Source organism: Chrysochloris asiatica, unplaced genomic scaffold, assembly GCF_000296735.1.
Source record: "Chrysochloris asiatica unplaced genomic scaffold, ChrAsi1.0 scaffold00173, whole genome shotgun sequence".
Classification (NCBI taxonomy): Eukaryota; Metazoa; Chordata; class Mammalia; order Afrosoricida; family Chrysochloridae; genus Chrysochloris; species Chrysochloris asiatica.
This window is the reverse complement of record NW_006408691.1, coordinates 1,934,985-1,959,984: the sequence shown is the minus strand read 5'-3', so window position 1 is coordinate 1,959,984 and position 25,000 is coordinate 1,934,985. Positions and strand designations below refer to the sequence as shown.

At 51.0% G+C, this 25,000-nt stretch overlaps 1 protein-coding gene across 1 annotated transcript in view; it reads right to left on the bottom strand.

The window, feature by feature from the left end:
* Positions 1-24,741, bottom strand: part of PRKCZ (protein kinase C, zeta) — a 148,295-nt gene extending 123,554 nt beyond the window's left edge. The window contains exons 1-4 of the mRNA XM_006871728.1: positions 24,671-24,741; positions 16,132-16,253; positions 14,193-14,282; positions 12,258-12,308 (exon numbers count right to left, since the gene is read on the bottom strand). Of these exons, the coding sequence (XP_006871790.1) occupies positions 12,258-12,308; positions 14,193-14,282; positions 16,132-16,253; positions 24,671-24,741 (334 nt within the window). The remainder of the gene's footprint in view (positions 1-12,257; positions 12,309-14,192; positions 14,283-16,131; positions 16,254-24,670) is intronic.
* Between the last annotated feature and the right edge of the window lie 259 nt (positions 24,742-25,000).

Genomic DNA, 25,000 nt, shown 5'->3' with positions numbered 1-25,000 from the left:
GAATGTGAAACTGATGATGTGCCCTGTAAACTTTCACTCAATCCACAATAAAAACCTTAAATTAAAAAAAAAAAAAAAAAGTACAGCCAGGGTCCTCTCCACCCACCAGCACTACATGCAAACCCTCTTGTAAACCTCATAAATTAGTATGAACTAAAATGAAGCCAGAGTCTCTGGATGGTATACATGTTGAACACACTCGGCTGCTAACTGAAAGAGTAGAGGTTGGAATCCACCTAGAGGCACCTCAAAAGAAAGGCCTGGCGATCTGTTTCTGAGAGATTAGCCACTGAAAACCCTACAGCGTGCAGTTCTACTCCGACATGCAAAGGGTTGCCATAAGTTGGGGTAAACTCCATGGCCACTAAATAAAGTGAAGTCAAGACATCCTACCTCCCCTATATCCATTTCAGCGCAGAGTTACGATGCCTTTAGAATAACTACTGAGCAAGGATTTTGTTCATCATCAACTTGAATTTCCCACCTCTTCTGATGCAGAAATTCTCTTGGGAACCACACAGACGAGTTCTCCGAGATGTGAGCAGAAGCAGCCGAACTCAAATGAGGTGCCCTACTCTATGTATGGAGGAGAGTCCTAAAAATAAACAGTCTCCAAATTCGCCATGGGGGCTCTGCTGCACTGTCTCCGCATGGCTAATTATCAAACAACCAGGACTTTATTATCAAAAGCAATTCAAACATCGGACGGATAATTAGCTCCAATGGCTTATTTGGACAGAGCCTCTTCTGCCCCTTCAAGAAAGCAATGAACCTTGTGAAGCACCTGCTCTGTGCCAGGTCCCTGGGTTAGGAGCTTGGTCACAGTGGGGTGAGGAGGAGCTGGGTGGGGTCGGGGGGTGCAGGGCTAAGAGACAAGTAACCCTGATGCCACCAGTTTACCCTACCATGAGCAACAAGGACAGCACAGGCTTTTACAGATAGGATTGTGACTACAAGGTCAGCAGTTCAAACCCATCAGCTGCACCACAGGAAAAAGATGAGGCTTTCTGCTCCTGTAGAGACATAGAGTCTCAGAATCCTCAAACAGGGTCAGAAGCAAATCAACAGCACACAAAAACAGCAGCACTGTTGTTGAATAGGAGCACTGGGAGCTCAGTGGACTACACAGTGGGCTGCTAGTCACAGGGTTGGCGGTTCAAACCCACCAACTGCTCATTCCAAGAGCTCTGTCCTGTAGGATTGCTATGAGTGAGAATTGAGTCAATGGCGGTGAGGTTGGCTTCGGTTTAGTGTTGTTGTTAGCTGCCTCTGGGTCACCCATGACTTACAGTGACCCCATGTGTTACAGATGGAATTAACCCAGACAGTTTTCTAGGCTGTAATCTCCACAGAAGTAGTCTGCTAGGCTTTTCCTCCTTGGATCACTGAGTGGATTCGAACTGTCAGTCTTTCAATTAAGAGCTGATCAAAATCATTTGCACTATAAAGCTCCCTAGTCCCCTTGTATCTGTTCATATAATTCTACTTGGAAATATGGAAGCTTTTGTTATATTAATAAAGCCATTATTAATGTGAAGTGGGTCCTAAACCTAATCCCTTCTGAGTTGTAAAAAGAGCAGATTAGGCACGGATGCAAGCAGAAATGGGGAAGACAGCTGTCAAGTGAAGATCGCCTAGGAAGTAAGGAATGCCAGAGCTGCGAGAAGATGTCTGCTCTTTATTTTCCCTGTGGGGTTTCTCCACTCCAGAGCACCCTATGACTGAGCCACGGGCAAGGCAGAGGCCTGTAGCATGAGGGGACGGGGTGGGAAGAAAGGGACTGGCCAGGACATGAGGAGGGAGTGGAGGCACAGTGGAGACCCAAGACCCCAAACTGAAGCGATGAAGGGGAGACAGAAAGGGAACATCTTCCGTTACTCAGAACTGAACACCAAAGAGACACCCAATCTTTCTGAAGATGGACTAGAGCTACTTTCCGGGCACCCTTTGAGCAGTGCAACTGCCAACCTAAGTCTATGTGCCCATACTTACGAGCCCACACCTATGTGCCCATACCTGTGTACCCATGCCTAACAGCCCATGTCTATGCATCCACATCTACCACAGTGAAGTCCATCATCATCTGGTCTCAGGAATCAGAAGTACTCAGCAGTCAAGATCCAGAGTCACAACGACCCAGGGGCTCAAGGGGACAAGAAGTAAAAACAAAGGCTCTTCAGGAACAGGGTGTCTCCATCTAGTGAACCAGGCAACCCTAAATGATCCCCACCCACTACAGGCATTGGCTGGTAGGGTCTGAACCATCGGTGCCGATGGTGGCAGGTGGCTCTGAGCCCAAGGTAGCATCATGGGGCATGCCTAGTTGGACTGACCCAGTCCTCAGATGCTCACAGATGCCTACTCATGTACCCTGACAGGACCAGCCTGGGGCCTTAGGGTCCTGAGGGTTTGGGAGGCTAGCAGTAATGCTGTTTGTTCTGGCAAACAGCATACACGACTCCTTACATAACTGTGAGCTGCTCTGAACTCTGTGAAGGAACCAGGGAAGGGCTGATGCAGCCCAGCCCCGGGTACAGAGAATCGACTTGGGTTACACTGAATCCCAAGCATGAATGATGCACAGCCTCGGCCCTATTTGAAATCAATACTAGATATTTTTTGGGGAGGGGGAAGGGGAGTCATTCCCCCAGTCTGCACAACTCAAATCCTACAAGGCACAGGCAGATGCCTGGGTCTGGATCTTGGACCTGGTCTAGGTCCAAAGTGCGAGCTTCCAGGCAGCCTCTTTACATTTAGGGGCTTGGCATTGACCATACCCCTTCCCCCCAGCACATGGCACCAGGAAAGGGCAGAGGCCCAGCGCCCAGACCATCCAAAAGAAAGTATGACACAGCTAATTTCTCCCCATAAGCACATACATGTGGATGAGATCCAGCCCTCCTTTCTCCATACCCACTCTCACATCAGCATTTTGCTAATTCAAGAATCCTACACCAGTGAGTTACCCTAGCGACCCATGCTGAGTTCACAGAAAGGTTCCTGGGGCTGCCATGGCCCCTTCCTCTCGGAAGGGCTCACAAGTCCCCCCCTCCATAATCCCCCCCCCACACACACACACACCAATCCTGTACCAACGAGGAGAATCCTGCTGCCAGGCTGCACAGCCCCCACCTGCTGCCACAGAGTGGCTTGTTGTTGTTTTTGTTTTTACTAAAATGCCTTGTAAAATGGACGTCAGGAGCGCACCCACATCCCAGTGCCCCCCACCCCGTTTCAAAGCAGAGTATAGAACCCCTGAGCCGCACTTTGCTTACAAGTCAAGCTGCAGTGGCACAATCCTTGCCTATCACCCTGAGGACCACGGTCCAACACGCTTGCCTGGTCATGCAAAACGAGGGCTAGGAGGGCAGGTGGTGAAGCCCCTATGATTCCCAGGCCACAAAGGCAGAGCAGTCCCTCCAGACGGGCTTGGTCTATGGGAACAGGTGCCGGCTGGGCTGGGCTGTCACCGCAGGCACTCAACGGCCAGCCATGTCCCAAGACCACGAAGCATCGATCGTCCGCCTGCAGCAATGCAGGCTGAAAAGCAAGAGGCGACATGAACGCACACTGGTCCCACACGCACTGGGCGCCCCCCATAAACACATCAGCCATAGCAGTCGACCACGCAGGCTCTCGGAGGCCTGGTATCGAGGAGATCAGGGGACTCACTCTGGGCCATACCGCGCCATACCCTGGCAGACCCCACACATACCGTCCGTTTTCGGGGGGTACATGGCCCCCCCTGGCTCCCCTACGCCAGTCACCTCACTCCCTTAGCATGCTCCCGGTGTCTCTTCCCAAAAACCTGTCCCTCGGCGGACACAACGCCTGCCCCGGCACCACTGGGCACCAGGCCGCGTCCCTGCTTGCTGCTGGCGGCGTCTGTGCTGCAGCATCCGCAGGCAGAGCCAGACTAGACTCGCACCGCCGCCTGCACAGGACCGGTGGACATGGGCGGCCCTCCAGGAGCAAGGGATCCATCCAGGAGGTTACTCACCGGGTTTTCCCCTCCTGCCTCCTGCTCAGCGCAGAGCCCTTTATGTTCACGGAGCGGGGGGCGCGCGGGGAGGCATCTTCCTCCCGCGCGACCACGCCGATGCCGTCCTCACCGGGCCCCACAATGGGAGCGGGTCTACTGGCAGGCTGGCCGGCCGGTCCCCCGCCTCTCACACCCCTGCCTCCGCATGTCTCCAGGCTCGGGTGGTACCCAACTCCCCAGGGAAGCGCAGCCGGCAGCTGAGGCACAACCGAAAACACGGCATGGATGTGAGGAGCTGACGTCACAGGAAAACAAGCATCTCCGCATTAAAGGAGGACCAGGAGCAGCAGCCAAGAGCCCAGCCTTAGGCAACCTTATACATGCAAATTCCACACACTGCCACACTGCGCCAGGAACTCAGCCCACCCCCAGAGACGGAGGTGAGGGCAGAGGGGTCCAGCCTGTGTCCACTGGGGGGCAGAGTTCCAGGGAGGGTCAGTGAGCAAGAGGGGAGAAAGGAGAGAAGGCAGTGAGAGTGGAGGGCCAGGTCACTCAACCTAGCAGCTCCTCAACTCAGCGGCCTCTCTACAGCCTTGACCCATTCATGACACAAGCCAACAGTGGGCACCAGGAAGGGCAGGAATGGAGAAAACCATGCTTGCTGGGAGCTGATTTAACACAGGTCCACCCCACACTGGCTGGGAGCCAAGCCCCATCCAAATAGTACAAGGCACATCCACTGTTCACGGTCCCTAGCTGCATAGGGAGGCTAAGCCCCCATGAAGCCTCAGGTTGGCCTTCCAATCCCACCCTAGTGCCCCTGCTAGACCCAAGTACCCAGAAATCACCAGCTGAAAGAAGGGTTGGGCACATCCACAAATTCTGAAAAACAGGGCTACCTGGTCTGAGTCTGGTATTTCTGCAGACTTCCCTGGGACTTCCTGAGGATTGGGCCTGACCCTACTGAGCTAACAGCATGCAGGCAGATTAGTAAAACCAAAACCGGATATTAGAAATACCTATTCTCCTTCCTTCCAATAAACAAATATCCTGCAATCAATAAATCAATAATCAATACTCTGTGGGAGGCAGAGGCAGGAGAAGTCTCCCACCTCGATCAGTTATTAAGCGAGCCAGGTTCTCTGTTTATTCACATTCAGGGCGTGGGTATCAGGCAAGGGTCTGGGTTCAGATTCTGACTGGCTCCTTCTTTCATTGGTCAAGTGGCCAGAATCATGTCCCCAAAGGGCAATGGGTCCCTCCCCACATAGACCACTTGAAAGCAGTTCATAAAATATTTATAAAATATGTCAAGGTAAAACTCAAATTCATCATTTGCATGGAAGGGTCCCCAAAATCTCCTGGACACATGGGGAAACGTATCACAGCACTCGGCCAAGGCAGCCCATCACCCAATTTTTTCCTGGGACCCACCAGTCAGCTAAGGCTAGCACTTACATTTTTAAGGGTAGAGTCAAATTAAACAAGCATTTAACAACATATGGAAAGGGGATGAAATCAAATTTCAGTGCCCATGAATAAAGTTTTATTGGTATGCTCTCACATGTTCCTGTACCTACTATACAAGGCTGCCCTCATGGTAACGTGGCAGAGCCAAGTAGCTTCGACAGAGATCGAATGGCCTATAAAGCTGAAAATACTTGCTATGAGACCCTTTACAAAGCTCCTGAAAAAGACTAAATTCAGAAAATAACAAGACCACCCTAATCTACGCTAGGCTTCAATGGGAAATGTGAATCTGCCTGGATCCAAGCAGAACTCCAGCTACAACTTGCTTACATCAGGACACTGTCCTTCAGCCAGCTCCTCTCTTCCAATTCACTCCAAAACATCCCGTTCTGTAGAAGCAGAAAATGCTAGCTGAACTGGCAGATTGCTAATTTTACTGGAAATCTATTTTAGGCAAGAAACTAGTTCTTCCAGTTTGTTACAAATAATTTGAGACAAAGCTGAATGAAACCCATGTTTAATAAAACAATAGACATACCTACAAATACCAAAGAGGAAGCTTGTGTATTGATGGTTGAGGGAACCCATCCACATGCCTAGGGGCTGTTCTCCAACACATCTAAGCTACCAATGGGCCAGCTTGGAGTCCGAGGGCTCTTCCATCCCTGGGTCCAGAGCTGACCAGCCAGCCTGAGCAAGGAAGGAGGCTTCCCTGTTCCACAGCAGACAGACTAGCTGGCTGGGTGCGGGTGGGGGTGGGGTGGCAAACTGGCTTTAGCTGGCACTCAGGGTAGTCTTAGCACACGCCCATGAGGCAGGTACTACTAGAGCTCCTTTTTACAGGGGGGAAACTAAGGCAGGGCACTTCCCCTCCTGCCTAATGGCATGCAGCCTAGTACAGCCAGGCCCCTCTGGCCATTCATTCTCCCACTCCATCATCATCATCATCATCACACATAGACACAATGAGTCTACACAAGAGTACTCAGGTGGCCTTGGCCCTGTGAAGTGCCCCAGAGCAGTTCCAGTCAGGAACTCCCACCAGACTCTGCTCTGATCTGGGCTCCAGTTAGCAGCAAGGGGGTCAGGCCTTGAAACAGCAGACAAGTGGGTATGGGTGTGAGTGTGAGGCTGGGTGAGTGAACAGGTGGGCAGGGAGACAAGCAGGCCAAAGACCAGGGAACTGAGGAGCAAGCTAGCTGGGGGATGGGCTTCTGTATCTTGCTATTGACCAACATGAGATGCTATGACCAAATAACTGAATGGCCCCGAGACCTCTCCAGACTGAGATGTCCCGTCCCCTCCAACCAAAGCTGGCCCCTATAGACAAAGTCTGGTCCCCACCAGCCCAACTCAGTCCCCACTTTGGATCAGGAAAATAGGGGGAGTGGTTCCTCCATTTCTTGCCCCCCTGTGTTGCTGTAGCAACAGCCCCCACCTAACACAGGTATTGTTGTTGTTAAGTGTTGTGTGCGACCCAGTATAGGGTTTCCGAGGAGGGGCTGATTAAGTCTGAACCGCAGACCTTGTGGTTCAAGCCGACCTTGAGGCCCAGTGCTTTATCCACAGCACCAGCAGGACTCCAGGTATAGGAGTCTGCCCCAGGCATCCAGGTACCAGCCTTCCCCCAGGTCTCCCTATCATGGTGGTGCCTAGAGATTCATCCCAGGCCATGCGAACTCTCTCTTTGCCAGAGTCCAGGTGAAGCTGGGCCTGGGGTACAGCTGCAAGGGTGAGAGAAGAGAATAGAATTTTCACCCCACAACTTGGAGAGCTGAATGTGGGGGCTCCAGACACACCGACAAGAGTGACCACTACCCAGTCCACCAGGACCTACTGTCAGCCGCAGACATACCCCAAACTCCCTCCAGAAACCTCCCTGTCAGGAAAAGGCAGAGGCCCAGGGATATGCAACATCCAACTGGGACCTGGGTGAATCTGGTCATCCACTGTGGGAACCAGGCCCCGCCCAGCATCACCTCGACACACCCGCAGGCTCCAGGTGGACAGAGCAATGCCACCATCCAGGGAGACAAAATTCAAGTGTCAGTGTCTCTAGGTGACAAGAAACACAAGTAGCTGTGTGAAAGATAATGAGTCTGTGAGAAAACCTCACCGTCCTGTCAGAGTGGGGTGAAGAGCAGCCAGAGCAGACAGGCAGGCCATGAATGGACAATGCACAGAGGAGAGACACAGTCACCAGTAAGGCTCCAGGGCTGGGCACCCATGAGCTCACCAGCCACAAAGCCTCTCTGTGCACCTCCCTGCCCACTCTCAGCATACCCCACCAGCCAGGCCTAGGCCCCTCAGGCATCAATATGGGGCCAGCAGGTAAACACTTCCCAAAATGATGTCTCAACAATTTACCACTAAGTCCCATGTTGACCACCCTGTGCCATATACACCAGACCAGTCTCTGTCCCTTACCCGGTCCTCAGCAATGGGCAGTAACTGCTAAATCCATGAAAAATTAGTCCCTCAGTGACTAGAAGAGGGTCATCCTAAAGCCTATCCACAATTTACATTACAATCAAACAGAAGCATAAACTATTGGAGAAGTAGCCCCTGGTGCCTAGCAGACCCCATATGAGGAACACACAGTCCTCACCCCAAGGCACTGAGATTGCCTGGTATGGGTGAAATTGGCCCTCCTCCCCAAATTCATTCTGATTTGCTAATCCCTGTAAGTACTAGGAAACTGGGGCTCTGCAGATATTATCAGCTGAGGTGAGGTCACACTGGAGTAGGTGGGTTGAATCCCCTCTGAGTGGTGAAGAAGAGACAGAGACAGAGGGAAAGTAGCCACATGTGATGATGTCAGGCAACGCTGGGATACCAGAGCCTGGAGAGAGGAGAAAAGATCTTCCCTCTTGAAGAGAGCATGGCCATGCCAACAACCTGACTCTGGGCTCCCAACCTCCAGGACTGCAAATTTATGAACAACTCACCCACTCCTCACTTACCAACGATCTCGTTTGCCAACACTTCCCATTTACTCAGTAATAAAAAATCTACTATCTGATTATTTTGTACCTTAACGACATAGGTCTGGCAGTAACGAACTCGAGAGGTGCCAGGTAAGAGTATGGCTGGCTGTGATGGATAAGGTGATGTGTCGACTCGGCTGGGCCGTGATCCTCAGTGGCTTGGCATTTAGATAATGGTGGAATTGGGGCAGCTATGTCATTATCCACGCATCCTCCAGTTTTGCGTAATGCCAGTTCTCACATCACGACCTGGGCTTTGGCGCCTAAGCAAGTCAATGCACGATGAGTGGGTCGGTCATTTCTGTCATTTTAGCAGCCCACTTTGTGGCATTGCTGTGGTAGCTCGGTGGCAGACTCATGTAATGTCCTTCACCCTCACACACTGTCCTGCCTAGCAGCTTAGTCCATGGTGGGGATACCCAAAAGCATGTACAGAGATCCCTGCTAACCACCCTCAACAGACCCCTTGGCAGTGGCACCACTCGGGGGTGCAGACTGTACCAAGTCAGAGGGGGTGACATTAAAATGACTATAACATTGTATACAGTGTTTCAGCAGAAATTTACACAGAGGCTTCAGAAAGTTCCTAGGGAAAACAAAAAAACAGAATTACAAGATAATGAAGGAGGGGACTGTAATCACTGCAGTGAAATGAAATACGATAGGATGAATGTAAAGCTGATGCTCTCCCATGTAAACTATCACTCAAGTCACAATAAAAACTTTAAAAAAAAAAAAAAGATAATGGAACTTTCCATGAAGCTCATATGTTTTTATAAAAATATCTCTGGAGTTATAATAACAAAAAGTTTTTCATAAGCCCAGCTTACACATGATAAAGCTAAACATTTTATGCTAATTGATTCTCTGACTCTTCTAACATACTCCGAGTCAGAGCTGTCTTTATTACCCAATTACAATGACGCTTCGAATCATGTGGTTTTGTCTGCACTCCTACAAGAACGCACTGTTGTTTTTATAGTCACTGATGTTGTCAAATTCTCTGGTGTCAAATTCTTAGCTATAGTATTGTGGTTAAGTAGTACTTGGGGGCTATGTCAATAATTTTTTTGAGAATAAAGTAGTAATTAAAGGAAAAGGAGAAAATTCATAAAAGGCTTTCATTCAGTTGTTAATATTGTTGTAATTAACAGAAGTCCTGATGTGGTGCTGTCGGAAAGGCACTGGACTGTAAGGTAGGTTTGGACTGCAAGGTCGGTGATTCAAACTTAACAACTGTTCCTTGGAAATCCTGTCATACAGAGTCATCATTGTGAGTCAGAACTGGCGTGACAGCACTTAACAACAACAAATAATGCTGCAATTCAATGCAAAAATATTTTTATTAAACAGTTATTAGTATTCATATAATCTAAGAAATATTGCATTTAAGCAATCTACAGCTATATTTATCACATATTTTTCTATAAATGATGACAAAAGACAATGCTAAGGCTACTGTTTGGTCTGGTTCGAGAGGATACCTGTTGAGGGGGAGGGGATGACACCATGAACTGCTGAACTGGGTGAGACCAACACTAGAGACATCACTGGTTCCCCCAACACTGGGTTCCTGCAGGTGGCCTACAGTGCGAGGGCCGCCATCGGAAGCATCTGTGTACCTACGCCCAGGCAAACTGTCTTTCTGAGGCTGACCCACATTCTCAGAATTCCTGCCCAGTGACTGCAACCTCACCACAAGCTCACCGTCCCAGAGACCCCTCCTGAGGTGTCCTGCCTGGGTCCTGTCATGCCCTACTGCTCTGTGGAGACGGAGCTGAGCAGCAGCTGGCTCTGAAGGCAGCTGCGAGTGGGGCTGAGTTATGGGCATGGCTGTCATCCCATAAGGGCAGAGCAAGTGGAAGGGGATCGCAGTCAGAGAGCACCAACTGGGAAAGGCCTGCTGAGGGGAAGGCAGTGAGCACCCAGCTCTGGACACTGGCAGAGCCAAGACTGAAGCTCCCATGTTCTGAGGCCACACAGCTGGTTGGTGACATCTCTGGGTGTGAGTAGGTCAAGGTGCAAGGTGGGACAAAAACACACGGAGTCACCAGAGCCAGCCAGGGGGCATCTTGAGACCTCAGCATGTCCTACCTAGGGGACACCATGCCTACCCAGGGGAGGTCATCTCATCCCGTCTGTGTCTACAAGGACATGTGAGCCACCACAGGGATGCCTGTCTCCTAAGATGTGGGGACCCTGAGGGTAGGTCACAGTGCAGCAGGCATGTCCCCTATCTCAGCTCTGCAAAGCCAGACAGCTCCTCATACAGGAATGTCACCATGAAAGCAGTCCTAGAGGGAGGAGGACCCTGAAACCCTCCTCCAGCTTCTCTCTGCTGCCTGGGGGTACCTGTATGCTCTTTGGGACAGGGACCAACTTCACCTCCAGCCTCGCACCTGCCTGCCTCTCGACCCACCTTATAAATATCCCCTGGGCCTTGCAACCTGCAACTCCCATGCTACCACCATTCAAATAACAATTTGGACATGCCAATCTGATCCAGAAAGTCCTGACCACCCCTCCACCTCCTTTGCTTTCCCTTAACACCTCATCACCAAACCTAACCCCTCCTGTCCTCCTCCCCAGCTGTAGCTGTCACCGCTGACAGAACATGATTTATTTCTCCTTCATACCATCTGTCTCCCCACTAGGATTGGGGCTCTTTCTAGCCACCTGGGGTGGGGGTGGGGGGAGCAGCACTGAGAAGGCACACTAGGACCAAAGGGTCAGTGTTCCCCTGTGTCCCTCCCTCTCCCAGACTCATCAAAGCCACCTTTAACCTCCTCTCGGGGGCCCCTGAGCACCCCTACTGCCTCTCTGGATCCCACATTCTCCAGACTGCTCTGCAGCCTCAGGGGTGCTCCTTCCTGGCCCCCCTTCACTCTGGGGGCCCCAGAGCCAGACTGCCAATCACCAGTATACCTTTCTGTGAGAATGTGTAAAATCCTGGGACTTCAATAGCCACCTGTGCCAAGAGCTGCCAGAGCTCCACATTCAGCCCCAACTTCTCCCCTAAATCCGAGACCCACACTCGGCTACCCACACTATTTACTCAGTTCGTCACTAGGAGTCCAGTGGGCAGCTCAAATGCCCAAACCTACCCAGCCCAGCATCAGGTCAGAGCACTCCCGGAGTCCCAGCAAGGAAGGGGGACCAAGCCAAGTCACTGCACCAAGTGAGTGGCCATGATGGTCCCAAGACTGCCAGGTTGGAGCCAGGCAGTACTGAGGCCCGAGGCCAAGCTGTGTCTTGCCCTCCACCTAGAGCCTGTGGTCCAAGGCTCTTTGAGATGCAGTCAGAAGCTAGGTCAGAAAGCTCCTCATCCCATTCTTCATGGCTGGACTTAAGGCCCTCCCATCTCTTACCAAAGGGCTACCACAGAAATGGAGAGACACTATTCCCCTCCTACCTACCCTCGGGGCACTAGTGCAGACTGGAGAGAGGGCTGTGGTCACTGACCACAGATGACCAGAAGCTGGGGTCAGGGGGTCTCCAATTCTGCCGGCCCAAGCCTTTTGTACTGGAGGTGAGGGCTCAGGGTATTTCCTGGATTTTTGTCATGCTACCAACTAACCAAATCAATCCTCCAATCCACTCCCCAATGAATGGGGCTCAGCAGCCGAACAAACGTGCTCAGGAGAAAGCTCAGGGCCCCAGACCAAGGGACCCCACCCAGGGCCACATCCACTTGTCAATTCTGACTTTCTCAATCATGGTGTCCAGGAAGTACCATCCCATCTTTTCAACAGAAGCCACGTGGTCAGCTCAAACCCCCCCAGGAAACCACATGAGGGCAGGAACATGGTGTTACTCACTGTCTTCTCCTGGACAGGGCATGCCGGGCTGCTCAGGGATGCTTGGGAACACTGCAAGGAAAGGAAGCACATTAGTGCCAGCACAGTGGGCCAGTGGGTGCCCAATCTCCAGCACAAGCCCAGTCGACAGGAGGCTGACCAGAAGTACATGCACATGAAGTTCTACACTGCCAGTGAGATGCTAATGAGGGCAATACGTCAGAAACCCAAGTAGATCTCTGCTTGCCAAATTCCATTTCATAGGCTCCAAAGCACATTACAAGGGGGTGGGGAAGCAATTGGAGGACTCAAGATCACAACGTTATCAACCTGACTTGCATTAAGAAATAAACTGATATGGAAATCAGCTGAGAACTGCAATTACTTTGAAAAATGATTTTCAAAAGCATGCTCGATTCAATTTTTTCACACTCAAGACCAAACTCAAAATTCGACATTGTAAATATACCCTGAGCTTCTATAGGAAGTCAGCAACAAAGAAAGTACAAAAGGATTAAACCTTAGCAACAACAAACTTCTTCTCAGTGTGGAAAATAAAGTCGATTTTTAAAGCATCCAAACGGGTCTTCAGAATGAAGAGACAAAACCAGTGCACTTCCCATTCCAGTAAACACAGCAGACCCACCAGCTGCCCCTGGGGAGGAAGGTGAGGCAGTTTGTGCCTGTAAAGGGTTCGTCTCAGAAGCCTGAAGGTTGCTCTGAGTAGGAACTGACTGGATGACTGTACGTTGGGTTGGGTTTGGGGTCTGGCTGGCTTTGTGTTAAAAACCTCATTGACCTGTTAAAGGTAATGGGAAGATTTAGAAATGAATAACAGAAATAGGTAAAGAATGTGATGACCTCACTGTTTTGTCACGTCACTGACTTGTACACGTGAAGAATGTTCATGTGGTAAAAAATTGTTACCTAGTCAGGTGGTGGTGGTTGTGTGCCACCGAGTCGGTTCCAACTCACAGCACCCCTGTCTAGGGTTTCCGAGGATGTAATCCACTATGCTACTAGGGCTTGGAAAAGTTGGCGGAAAAATTCCATCATCTCTCAATTCCATTTTTCCACAAACTGTTTGAAACCCCCTTGCATTTCATTTCCATTAAGTGTGATAAAACTTGTGCGTTTTAACCACTGGCTCAGTGTGTTTAAACCACTGACGGGGCAGTGTATGATGGGACAGGAAACTGGATCATTTCCCAATTTGGTGCCTTCTCCTGGGTGGTCTGTGCTTAGCCCTGGCAAAGAGCTGATGCCAACAGAACTACACATTTTCTAGCCCCAGGATGACTTCCTTGCAGAAACCTACAAGTGTTAGGGATCCAGTTTAGAAACGCCAATTTGCAGATTTCATCTGGGAGCCTCACAATTCACCTGTTCCATCATCTGGTTTATAAAGCAGTTTGGAGTTTAAAAAGTCGAAGGATACTGCAAGGCTGAAGAAGTCTCCAGAGAAGCAGAATAGGACTCAAATTTGTCCTGGAGCAATGTGGGAGTGGAGAGGAAACAATCAGGCAACCCAATGCTCTACCTGCCAGCATGTGTGCCCAACAGGTAAGCCGTGAGCCAGTGAAAGCTGGAGGGTGAGTGGGACCAGGCATCTGTCCTCCCACCCAGGTCCTGGCTCCCAGAGAGGATGGGTGTGAGGATAAGAACCACGGCCAGAGTAAAGGGCCCACTCTTGTGCTCTGAGAGAAACTGTCTCTGCTGCTCCCAATGCTGAGGACTCTTCCCAGTAAGAGGGATTTTTATTTAGGTCAATAAAATGTTAAGAGAGAAAAAAAAAAAAAAACCCACATGGCATTGAAGTCAACATGCTCTAATTTCCTAACATTTGAAACCCTGGGCCTCTGGGTGCCAGCCCCAGGTGACCACTGCTCCCACCCCCACAGGCCACAGTAGACAAGGCGTGGGCACCCCTCCCTGCTCAAAGCAAAGGTCACTCACCATGAATGATAAGCCCTTCATCCCTGCGCTGACAAGACAGGCGGAAGGCCTCCTCCAGCTCCATCTGGGAGGACACAGTGCAGGGGTCACCTGGGAGGGGCAGAAGACATTGCTGAGGTGGCGTGAAAGGCATCATAGTGAGTTCAGGCCCGGAGAGTCTGCCCTAGGGGAGGTCAGAGAGCAGACCCCCCAGTCTGAGGTCCCTGTCAAAGGACCAGCAGAGGGAGAAGAGCCTGCCTAGGACCTGGAGCCTAGAAATTCCGGCCTCAGAGTCCACAGAGTCAGGTTTGTTGCTGTTGTTAAGTGCTGTTGAGTTGGTTCCGACCCACAGTGACCCTGTATAGGGTTTCTGAGCAGTGGCTGGTGAGCTTGAACCACCGACCTTATGGTTTAAGCTGACTTTGTAGTCCAGCACATTAACCCACAGCGCCACACCAGGACTCCACAGTCAAGCTTCGACAGAAAGAAAAAGCCTTCTTCTCGTTCGCTAGAAAGTATCTAGAACCAATGCCACAGGTATCTAGAAAAAGCCTTCTTCTCGTTCACTAGAAAGGAATATAGAAGTATCTAGAACCAATGCCACAGGGAGCTACTTGCAGCAGAAAGGAGAGAAGAGCAGTAGAGGGGCCACTTTGTTGGAAATGGAGAACATTACATATACTGATTTGTACACATGTGTGTACCTGTACAAATTTACAGATACTGAGTTATATATACACTGCTGGAGGAATGTCCAGGCAGTCTGTCTATCCTCCCTAGAAAGCACTGAGGCCCGGTCATGTGACCACCAGCCACATCTATGGGGGAGAGGGGATCCCTGCTGGACTTGTTCTCATGCCCACTGCCCACACAGGCAATGTGTCTGTCAGTTCTGCTCACACAGCATGGACACAGTGTCCCTGACCTAAAATGTCCACCTCTCAGCCTCAGGAATCCCATTCAGATTCTAGGACAGCCTGCCCAGGAGACCACACCCCAGCTCCCCAGTCCTGCATCAGTTTGTGAAATGCAAACACCATCCCCTGTACCCCAGGAAGGGTGCTCCAGCCAGGGCAGACAGCCACCATATGAGGACAGCTATGTGAGAACGGAGGAAAACCATTTTTTCCTTTAAAACGGATGGGACCAGTTCTTGTTCAATTAGAAATACCCATTAATGCAGCTGTTGTAAGGGGAAGAAATGAAAGACTCTGATTTCAACACCAAGTCTCCACAGTCTGCCAGAGGGGATGTGGGCAAAAACTTGTTAAAATGAAATGACAACAGCAAGGTCTTCAAGGTTCTTTGGGCCACAAAACAACAGCATCTCACTGAACCAGTCCCAAGAAAAAATCCCTCTCCCGGGCCCTGGAGCCACCGCCTTCCCAGCTACAGGACAGTGAGTGTGTTGGATTAATGAATGAGCAAGGGAGAGAAAGAAAAACAGGAAGAGAGAAAAATCAAGAGTGAAGCAAGAGAAAGAAGAGAAAAAGAGAGAGAGAAGAGAGAAATAACACACACTGAGACAGGACAGAGGGAAATAAAATATAGGAAAAGAAAGAGACAAAGGTGGGAAGGAGATCGAAGGTGAAGGGGAGGGCCATCAGGCTCTGGTTGTGTTCACCCTCCCTCCCCATGGAAATGAAGAACTCACGTCCCCCATCACCCACTGGAAAAAGGCAGAATATGAGTAAAGAAAGTCAATTGAGAAGAGAAAGGATCCACCCAGGTGGGGCCAGGAGACCTCTGTGGCCCTATTCCAGGTGGTCAGGACCAAAACATCCCATAAGTACAATCACACCCTGATTTCACCACCAGCAACCAATCCTTCTCCAGGAAATCACTTCCCCAAGATCCCTGCTGGGGAGAAGCTGGCAGCACAAGCTTAATTTCGTGGTTTTCAAAGTCCCCAAGAAAACTTCATAAGGACTTGGGAAGGAGAAGGGTGCTGCACGGATACCTTCACTGTCGACCCACTTGAGAGTGAGTGGTTGGTCCTGTTGCAGGCGGCACATCTCCTGTACATCCTCACAGAGCTCTTCAAAAGTGGTGGCCGCATCCAGGCTGGTGATCAGAATGTCCCTGAGCAAGAAGAACACGGTACATTTCACCACAGGGAGAACTAAACCGAGTGCAATACTAATGATGGGTTGATGAAGTTATTGATTAAATGGAGTCCTGGGGTGGTGCAAATGGTGAATGAGCTCAGCTGCTAACCAAAAGGTTGAAGGTTCAAGTCTACCCAGAGAACCCTCAGAAGAAAGGTATGGCAATCTACTTCTAAAAAATTAGCCATTGAAAACCCTAGGGAGCATAGTTCAACTCTAACACACTTGGGGTTGCTATGAGTCAAAGAGAGCTCGACAACAACTTGTTACTTTTATTATTGACTAAACAGACTGCAAGGTTGGTTTGAACCGCAAGGCCAGTGGTTCAAGCTCACCAGCCATTGCCTGGAAATCCTTTACAGGGTCGCTATGAGTTGGAACCAACTCAATGGCACTTAACAACAACAAATGGATGAAATGCCATCTTTTCCCCAAAGAAATGTTGCAGTCACCCCCCACAAAATAAAACAACTGATCAGATTTTTTTGGAATTACAACCATGAATTCCCTTATGCAGAGAAGAGATAGCTATCCACCATGTGAACCGAATAGAAAACGTGAAGTTAGAGCCCCGGGGGGTGGGGGTGGGGGGAACCCTTGGGTCAGAATGACCAATCCTTCACCCATCTCAGTACCAGATGCACTTTCTGCACCAAAGGGAGCCAGAGAGAAAGCCCAGGCTTCAAGACCGTGTGCATTATCAGTTTAAAGGCACGCGGTGAAAGTCCCCATTACCTACACACCTGACTACTGCAAACAGTGATGTGAGACAGCATCCATGGGCATCAGAACTTCAAGGAGGAAGAGGAGGTAGGAATCAGGGGGATTGGAGGGAACAGTTCAAGAATTCAATCATGGAAGGACAGCTTTTTTGTTTTTGTTTTTTTAGTTTTGTTTTTGTTTTTCAACTCAGGAGGGATTTCTGTGTACACCCCCACCATGTGGCTACCACACAATTTCAGGCACATTTTTTGAAAACTCCAAGTCACATGAGGAAAGTCCTATAGCTTTCCATCCAAACACAGGACAATGAGCCTCACAGTGTTAGGGATTGAATTGTGTTCCCCAAAGAGATATGTTGAAGTCTTGACCTGGAGACCTAATAACTGTGGCCTTGTTTGGGTCTTTCCAGATGTTATGGGTTAACATGAGGTCTTAGTGGAGTAGGGTGGGTCCTAATCCTACCTGAGTACTATCCTTATAACAGAGACAGAGGAAAGACACCCTGGGAAGAACAAGCCTGGGGGCACCAAAAGCTGGGCGGAGCTGTCAACCTGACCTCAGACTCCCAGCCTCCAGAGCTGTGGGACTACAAATGTACATTCTTATAACCCACCCAAAGGAGCTCTGGTAGCGTAGTGGTTATGAATCGGGCTGCTAACCTCAGGGTCAGCGGTTCGAAACTACCAGCTGTTCTGCAGAAGAAAGATGGGGATTTCTGCTCCCGAAAAGATTTACAGCCTCAGAAACTCTGTACAGGGTCGCTAGGAGTCAGAACCGACTCCACGGCACATAACAACACAATCCACCCAGCTGTGGTTCTTTGTTCTGGCAGTCCTAAGAAATGAATATGCTGAGGATGATACAGGGATTCCCAGCCACCCCAAACTCAAGAAATACAAGATGGCTGACGTTGCAGTGTTTGGTGGCGCTGTAGGATAAACACTCAACCTTTGAAACGCAAAGTCAGCAGTTCAAACTCAGCAGCTTGTCCTCGGAAACCCTATACAGGGTCACTATGAGTCAAACCGACTCGATGGCCTTTAATGACAACAGTGTTTATAAAGTAGCCTTGGTAGCGCAGTGGGTTAGGAGCTGGGATCCTAACTTCAAGGTCAGCAGTTTGAATCTACCAATTGATCTGCAGGAGAAAGATGAGGCCTTCTGCGCCCATAAAGATATATAGCCTCAGAACCTTATATAGCATCTCTATGTGTCACAAGGAGTCCTGGTATGGTGCTGTGGGTTAAATGCGCTAGACTGCAAAGCCATTTGAACTGCAAGGTTGGAGGTTCAAGCTCACCAGCTGCTCCTTGGAAACCCTAAACAGGGTCACTATGGGTCGAAACTGACTCGATGGCACTTCACATCAACAACAACGGGTTATAACCAATTCAACAGCATACAAACCAACCACTGTTTACAAAGGAAGTCTTGATCCTTGAGACCACATATGTAGGACAGCCCAGGGCATGGACCTCATTCACCAGCTAGTGCTTATTCTACAGTGCCACACCAGGCCACTTCAGAGTAGAAGCCGTTATCTTCTGGTAAACACAACAACACACACAATGTTTTGACAGTCCCCAACACCAGCTTGGATCATCGTCGATGATTGGGTTTCCATCCTGCCCTCACCGCAGCCTTCACAGGTACCACTATCATCATTTCCAACCACATCTAAATCCTAAATTCAAGCAGCAGGACACAGAACACCCCTCAAGTCTTGACCGATCGCACCATGCTACCAACGTGCCTGCTCCACCGACCTGCCCACTCTCTCACCTTCTCCCATGCTCACGCCCACCTCCTCCAGCCTAGATCTGTTGTTAAGAGCTGTCAAGTTGGTTCTGACTCATAGTGAATAGGGTTTCCAAGGAGTGGCGGGTGGGTTTGAATCACTGACCTTGGGGCTAGCAATCCAGTGCTTATCATAAAAGTGGTAGTGCCACACTAGTACGGTCCTCTCTATATCCCCTGATGTGTCCTCAGCTCCCTCAGCACACTCTGTCCACAGCACTTGCCCTGATTAGCCTGACCATCATCCACCTGCATGGTGCTGCTCCCAAGATGCCCAACTGTGCCCCGAACACAACCACACCCTTAACCTTACCTTAACACTAGGATCACAGAGCACAAAGCAGAACATAGCATAACTCACACCTGTCTGCATCCATTTCCTATACCCAGATGGGCAACACAGAACTTCCCTCAGTCAAACAGGAACTACCTGGGAAGCAGCCTGGAAACGTCCTCACTGTTAAGTCTGAGTTGACACGCCCTCCAGCCTGGAAACAGTCTCACTGTTAAGTCTGAGTTGACACACCCTCCAGCCTGGAAACGTCCTCACTGTTAAGTCTGAGTTGACACGCCCTCCAGCCTGGAAACAGTCTCACTGTTAAGTCTGAGTTGACACACCCTCCACCAGCATCCCCACGCCCTCTGACCAAGAGGCTCAGCCAAGTAGCTTATCTCTGGAGAGTTATGGGATTCTGAGATTGCTTAGGTGAGTACTGTTGGCACTCCCAAAGCATGCAACAAGGCCTCTCAGCAGAGTGTGGACACTGAGGACCCCCAAGGGCCTGGCTTCTGAGATCATCAGTTTCTCCTCAGCAGCAGTATAGCTACACACACCCCCATTCTGAGGACTCTCCAACCCCACCCCAGTTCTTGGAAGTGTTTGTGGCTCTGCTTCAAGTCTCCTCAAGAGATTCTAGTCTTTAACTGCCTCCCCATACCTCCCGGGGAGCCCAGAGCCAAAGGGGTCGTTCCTTTCTTCTCTGGTAACCCCAAAACAGCTCCAGGATGTCAGAAGGTCCTCTCAAGTTCATCACGGCAGCAAACTCCTTCCACCCCCAAACCTGCCCACACCAGAAGCAGCTCTGCGTCCCGTCCCTGAGGGGTATCACCCCACACCAACCAAGGGCAACTTGGGATAACTCCCGTATCTTCTTGTTGTTGTTAAGTACTACCAAGTTGGTTCTAACTCATAGACCCTGCACAGGATTTCCCAGGAGCAGCTGGTGTGTTTGAACTGCTGACCTTGCAGTTAGCAGTTCAGTGCTTATCCTATAGCACCAAACCAGGACCCCTACCTCCAGTGTCTACTATCCCCCCAATCCCAATGCTTCTGTCTAATGGCCAGGAGCCCTCATTCATGCCCCTCCAAGGGTCCATGGCCACAACTCCCCAAAACTGAGAAGGACTCAGCCCTGAATAGCCAGGCTGGTCTGTTCCCCACCCAGCAACTCCAAAGGCCTGGCTCCCAGCTCTGAGCTGTAAAACTTCTGAGCTGGAGAGAACCAGCAGCCAAGCACTTCTATGGCCCCTTTCTACCTAGAAGGAGCCCTGGTAGCACAAAGGGTTAAGCTGCTGGTGGTATGAACCCAGACAGCAGGAGACAGACCTGGAGAGCTGCTTCTGTAAAGACTGTTGTTATTGTTAAGTGCCATCAAGTCGATTCCAACTCACAGTGACCCTGTATAGGGTTTCCAAGGAGCAGCTGGTGGGTTTGAACTGCTGACCTCGTGGTTCACAGTCCACTGCTTACCTTACAGCACCTAGGAAACCCTATGTTGTTGTTGTTAAGTGCCTTCAAAGTCGGTACCAACTCATAGCGACCCTATATAGAGCTTCCAAGGAGCCTGAAGCACCAACCTTGTGGTTCAAAGTGACCTTGGCAGTCCAGGGCATTAAGCCACCGTACCACACCAGGACTCCAGGAAACCCTATAGAGCAGGGACTACTCTATCACATGGGCCTACCATAGCGTAGTGGTTACGAATCGGACTGCGAACCTCAAGGTCAACAGTTCGAAACTACCAGCTGCTCTGTGGGAGAAAGATGAGACTTTCTGCTCCCGTAAAGATTTACAGTCTCGGAAACCCTGTACAGGGTCACTGTGAGTTGGAACCGACTCCATGGCACATAACAACAAGAACAACAACAACCATGAATTGGAATCACTTGAAGGTGTACAACAATTCAATCTAAAATAGACATGTCTCAGTAGCGAGGCAACATCTGGGGACTCATGGGCTCAGGGTCAGTGACACAGCCACAGAGGTCTAGAGTGGAGAGCGGGGTAGCCAGCCAATAAAAAGAGGCCGGACAGATGTAAGAACACCCACACTTGCAGATGATGTCCATTTGACTGAACTTCAATGACTGGATAAACAGAGCTGAACCCAAAGAAGAATGAAGAGGGGAAAAAGCATCATCTGATACAATTCGATAAACATGACCTACACCTATAAATGCAGTAGCTCAAAAGAGGAAACAAGTCCCTGCTGCAAGAACTATACCCACCCCCTCCACACAAAGGGTAGACAGGGATGGGCAACTTGCACATTGGCTACCCAAAATGGGGGGAGGGATACAAAGGCAAGAAGTGACTGGCTTACAAGCTTTCAAGAGGGAACCTAGATTCAAAGGGCATGGAGGAAGGTAGAGTCTCCAGTGAGTGGTGTCCAGCCTGTCCAGGAAGGGCTAATGAAACGAAATATAGATGGGTCTCTTGTGATGTAATGGTGAATAATTGTTATCAGGACTGATTGTGAGGGTTGGAAATCTAAAGGTGGACATTTTGTAGCAAGGAGGAGAGTGATTAACTTTTCAGTCTATGAGCAGAGGACCCTGGGACCATCGATGGAGAAGAGCAGAGAGCGGGATCCTACCCAGAGAAGCGGTGAGGCCTGGGATGGAGGCAGAGAAGATGACGTCAAGAGATGGTGTGGCTGGGGACTCGGAATCTGGAGATGGAAAGGGGCTGAGGACTGGGGGGTGGGGGGGGGGGGGTGTTGCAGGCTCACAGGGTACACCCCTTGGTTGGGTGAGCATGCATGGACGGGATGGCAACTATGCCAATGAAATGGTAGATGATGGAATGAATGTAAAGCTAATGGTCTCCCATGTAGACTATCACACAATTCACAATAAAACATTTAAAAATAAATAAATAAATAAATAAAAATAGACGGGCCTCAGGAACACACTCAAAGACACCTGGGAAAAAAGCTCTGGTGTCGCTTGAGCTATTCTGTAGCTCATGGTGTCGCTTGAGCCAGGATCCACTTGGCAGCAACAGGTTTGATCTGAACTCCATCCACAGAGGCCAAACTCAGCAAGAGTCAGAATCACCTGGAAACTCTTTAAACATGCAGGGCCTCTGGGTCTCCTCCTCTGAGGCACTGGGGTAGGAGTTTGTTGTTAAGTGCAGTCAAGTTGGTTCCGACTTATAGCAACCCTGTATAGCCAGCAGCGGATGGTGGGTTTGAACTGGGGTGTGTGTGTATTAAGACTCCAGAGGGAACCTAGGGGCCATCACCATGGAGGTGACAGAAGAAGCCGCCCCCCCCTTTTTTTTTTTTTTTAAGACTAGCATCTTCAAGGTGGCCCATCCTCAGCTCCTGATAGTCCCGCCCTAGAGTAGCGTCCCCAGGACAAGCTCCCTCCCAGCAGCACCCTGTCATCTGGGGCCACCCCATCTTGGCGGCAGGTTCCAGAACACGGCAGTAGCTGAGCGCAGGCATTCAGGCCTCCCTACCCATAATGCCTCAGGTCCCAGAGTTCCAGCCCTCAGAGAAAGGCACCAAGGCAGCAGATTTAGGAAAAGCAGTTGCCAGAAGGGTGGGAGTGGCTGCGAGGTGGAGACTTCAGGAGAAGGGACCAGATGGGAGGAGAAATGGGCCAGAATGGGGGAGTGAGAATAAAGTGGGTAGAAAGGGCAGTGAGAAGGGAGAAGGGGTAGGGGCATGAAGGGAATAAGGAAGGGGAAAGGGAGGGAAATGAGGGGGTAGAAGAATTGGAAGGAGCTGGGTAGGAGAGAGGAGGGAACTGGGTGAAGGAAAAGGAAGGCTGGGGGCGTGGCCTTCTCAGATAGTGAAATTGGAGTCAGCAGGTCCAATTTCGAGATACCGCACCAAGGTAAGGGGATGGGGGTGGCGTCTTCACTCAGCTGAAAACTCCCAGGAACACTACCCTCCATCTCCACCCAGAACTACCCGAGGACTGTGCCTCTGGATCTTCTGAACTAGCGCTGAGGAGAGAGAGGCTTTGGGTCCCAACTAGCCCTGGATGGAGGGGCAGCTCCAGCGTGAGTGTGGACTTATCATAACTCTCTCTAGTCACACGAACTTTTCAAAGCGTTAGTAGTTGCTCCATTGGAGGGGTCATTTGGCTGGAAACGGGCCGTCTCTCTGATCTCTGAAGTAGTCCAAGTAGAGGAGGGCCAGGATTTGTTCCATATGAGGACACTCCCACCTCTCAGGGTGCTGCTGGACCAGACCCGCCCCCAGAAAACTTACTTCTGCCTCCAACAACAACGTCCCACCTCCATTCCCCAAATAAAACTCCTGGATACTAGGGTTTAAGGACGGCGGGGGTGGGGGGGGTAGAAGGGGAGTGGGGGATAGAGGCTAAAGGTACCCCGAAGAGATGAGAGGGAGTCTGGTTACCAACCCACCCAATGGGCCTAACTAAAGACCAGGAGAGGTCAAGAGTCCTCAGGTCCTTCTCAGTGTGAGGGAATCACGGACTCCCAGGAGGGGATCTATCCTTGGGAAAAGGCCGACTGTCCACCCAGACACCACAGCCTGAATTAACAGCGGCCAAGTAGTAAGGACATGACACAAAAGTTGTCCATCAGGTTCACCTGGGGCAAGCTGGCCCTCCTCCACCTGGATCCATTCTCCTCCCAGCTTGGAGGAGCATCTACCCGAGCTACTGTGTCCGAGTTCAGTTCGGGGCTCTTAGAGCCGGAGCCAACGCGCCTGCTCCTCCCGTTTATAACATGCAGTGGGGGCAGCATCGGAATCCATTCACTATGTCCATCTGGGCACAAGTCCCCTCCACTACACCAGGGGCTTCCCGGAGTTAGGGTCAGCCCTTTGATCCACGCTCGGCTACTGACCTCTGTGGGACCCCATTCGCCCCATTTAACAGAAAGGCGGGTCGAGTTCAGGCCGCCTGGCTAGACGCAAAAGGCTGATCTCTGGGAAAGGCTCCCGACAGACCGCACCAAGCCCCTCTACGAACCTTCCGTTCACTCCCCGCATCGGTACGCTCGCTGCACCTGTCTTCACCTGCAGCATTACACTTTTTTAAAAACTGAATTCCCTAGTCCAATAAATTGGAGAACTTTAGAAAAACCCAATCTTTTATAACTGGCCGAAAGTGTTCACAATTCTATGCAAATGTTGGTACTTAAAGGTTTGTGGACTAAAAGTCCCTATCTAAATTTCCAGTGGAAATGTCAACAGCACTGTGGCCAGGCTGCCGGACGCCTAGTCACGTCCGCCCTCCCCATCCCCCTCGCTCGTTGGGGTCTCCCAGCAAAGTCCAATCGCTGGAGCGCGGGGCCAGGGGAGCCACCTTTGCCCAGCTGCGCTCCGGAGTTTGGCCCGAATAACCGAAGCCTCGGGCGCCGGGGCCAAGGCGGCCCCGCCCTGCCCGCCAGGATCCCGTGGGTGTCGTTCAAGGGCGCCTGGGGCCGCCTCTCGGTACTGTAGCGTCTGGACCGCCCAAGAGGCACCTGGGCCCAAAGGGCTTCACTGCCCCGGCGGCAGCCCCTGACTTGGGGACTGCAGCAGCGCTTCTCGCGTTCTCCGCCGCTCAGACGGCAGCCAGCTCGCGCTCCTGCTTTGCAGGTCGTCCGTCGGGGATCACACTCACCCGCTGTAGTACACCTTCAGGCGTACGCAGCCGCCACTACCGTCCATCTTGGCACCCGTCCGGCTGGGCATGGCGCTCCCGGCTGCCGTCAGGATCGTGCCTGAGGCGGCGCGGGCGCTCTGGTCATGGCTAGGGGTACACTTGGAGGGGGGCGCGAGGGGCCAGGTGTGGCCTGCGGCGGAACGCGGAAGGGAGTGTGCAGCTTCGCGACCGACGACGGACGCCGGACCAGCCAACTCCGCTGGAACTTGGGAGCAGGGCGGGGACGGGGGCGCGGTCGGGAGGGGGCGCGCATTCCGGGGGCGCGCACGGAGTTAGGCGTCAGGGGCC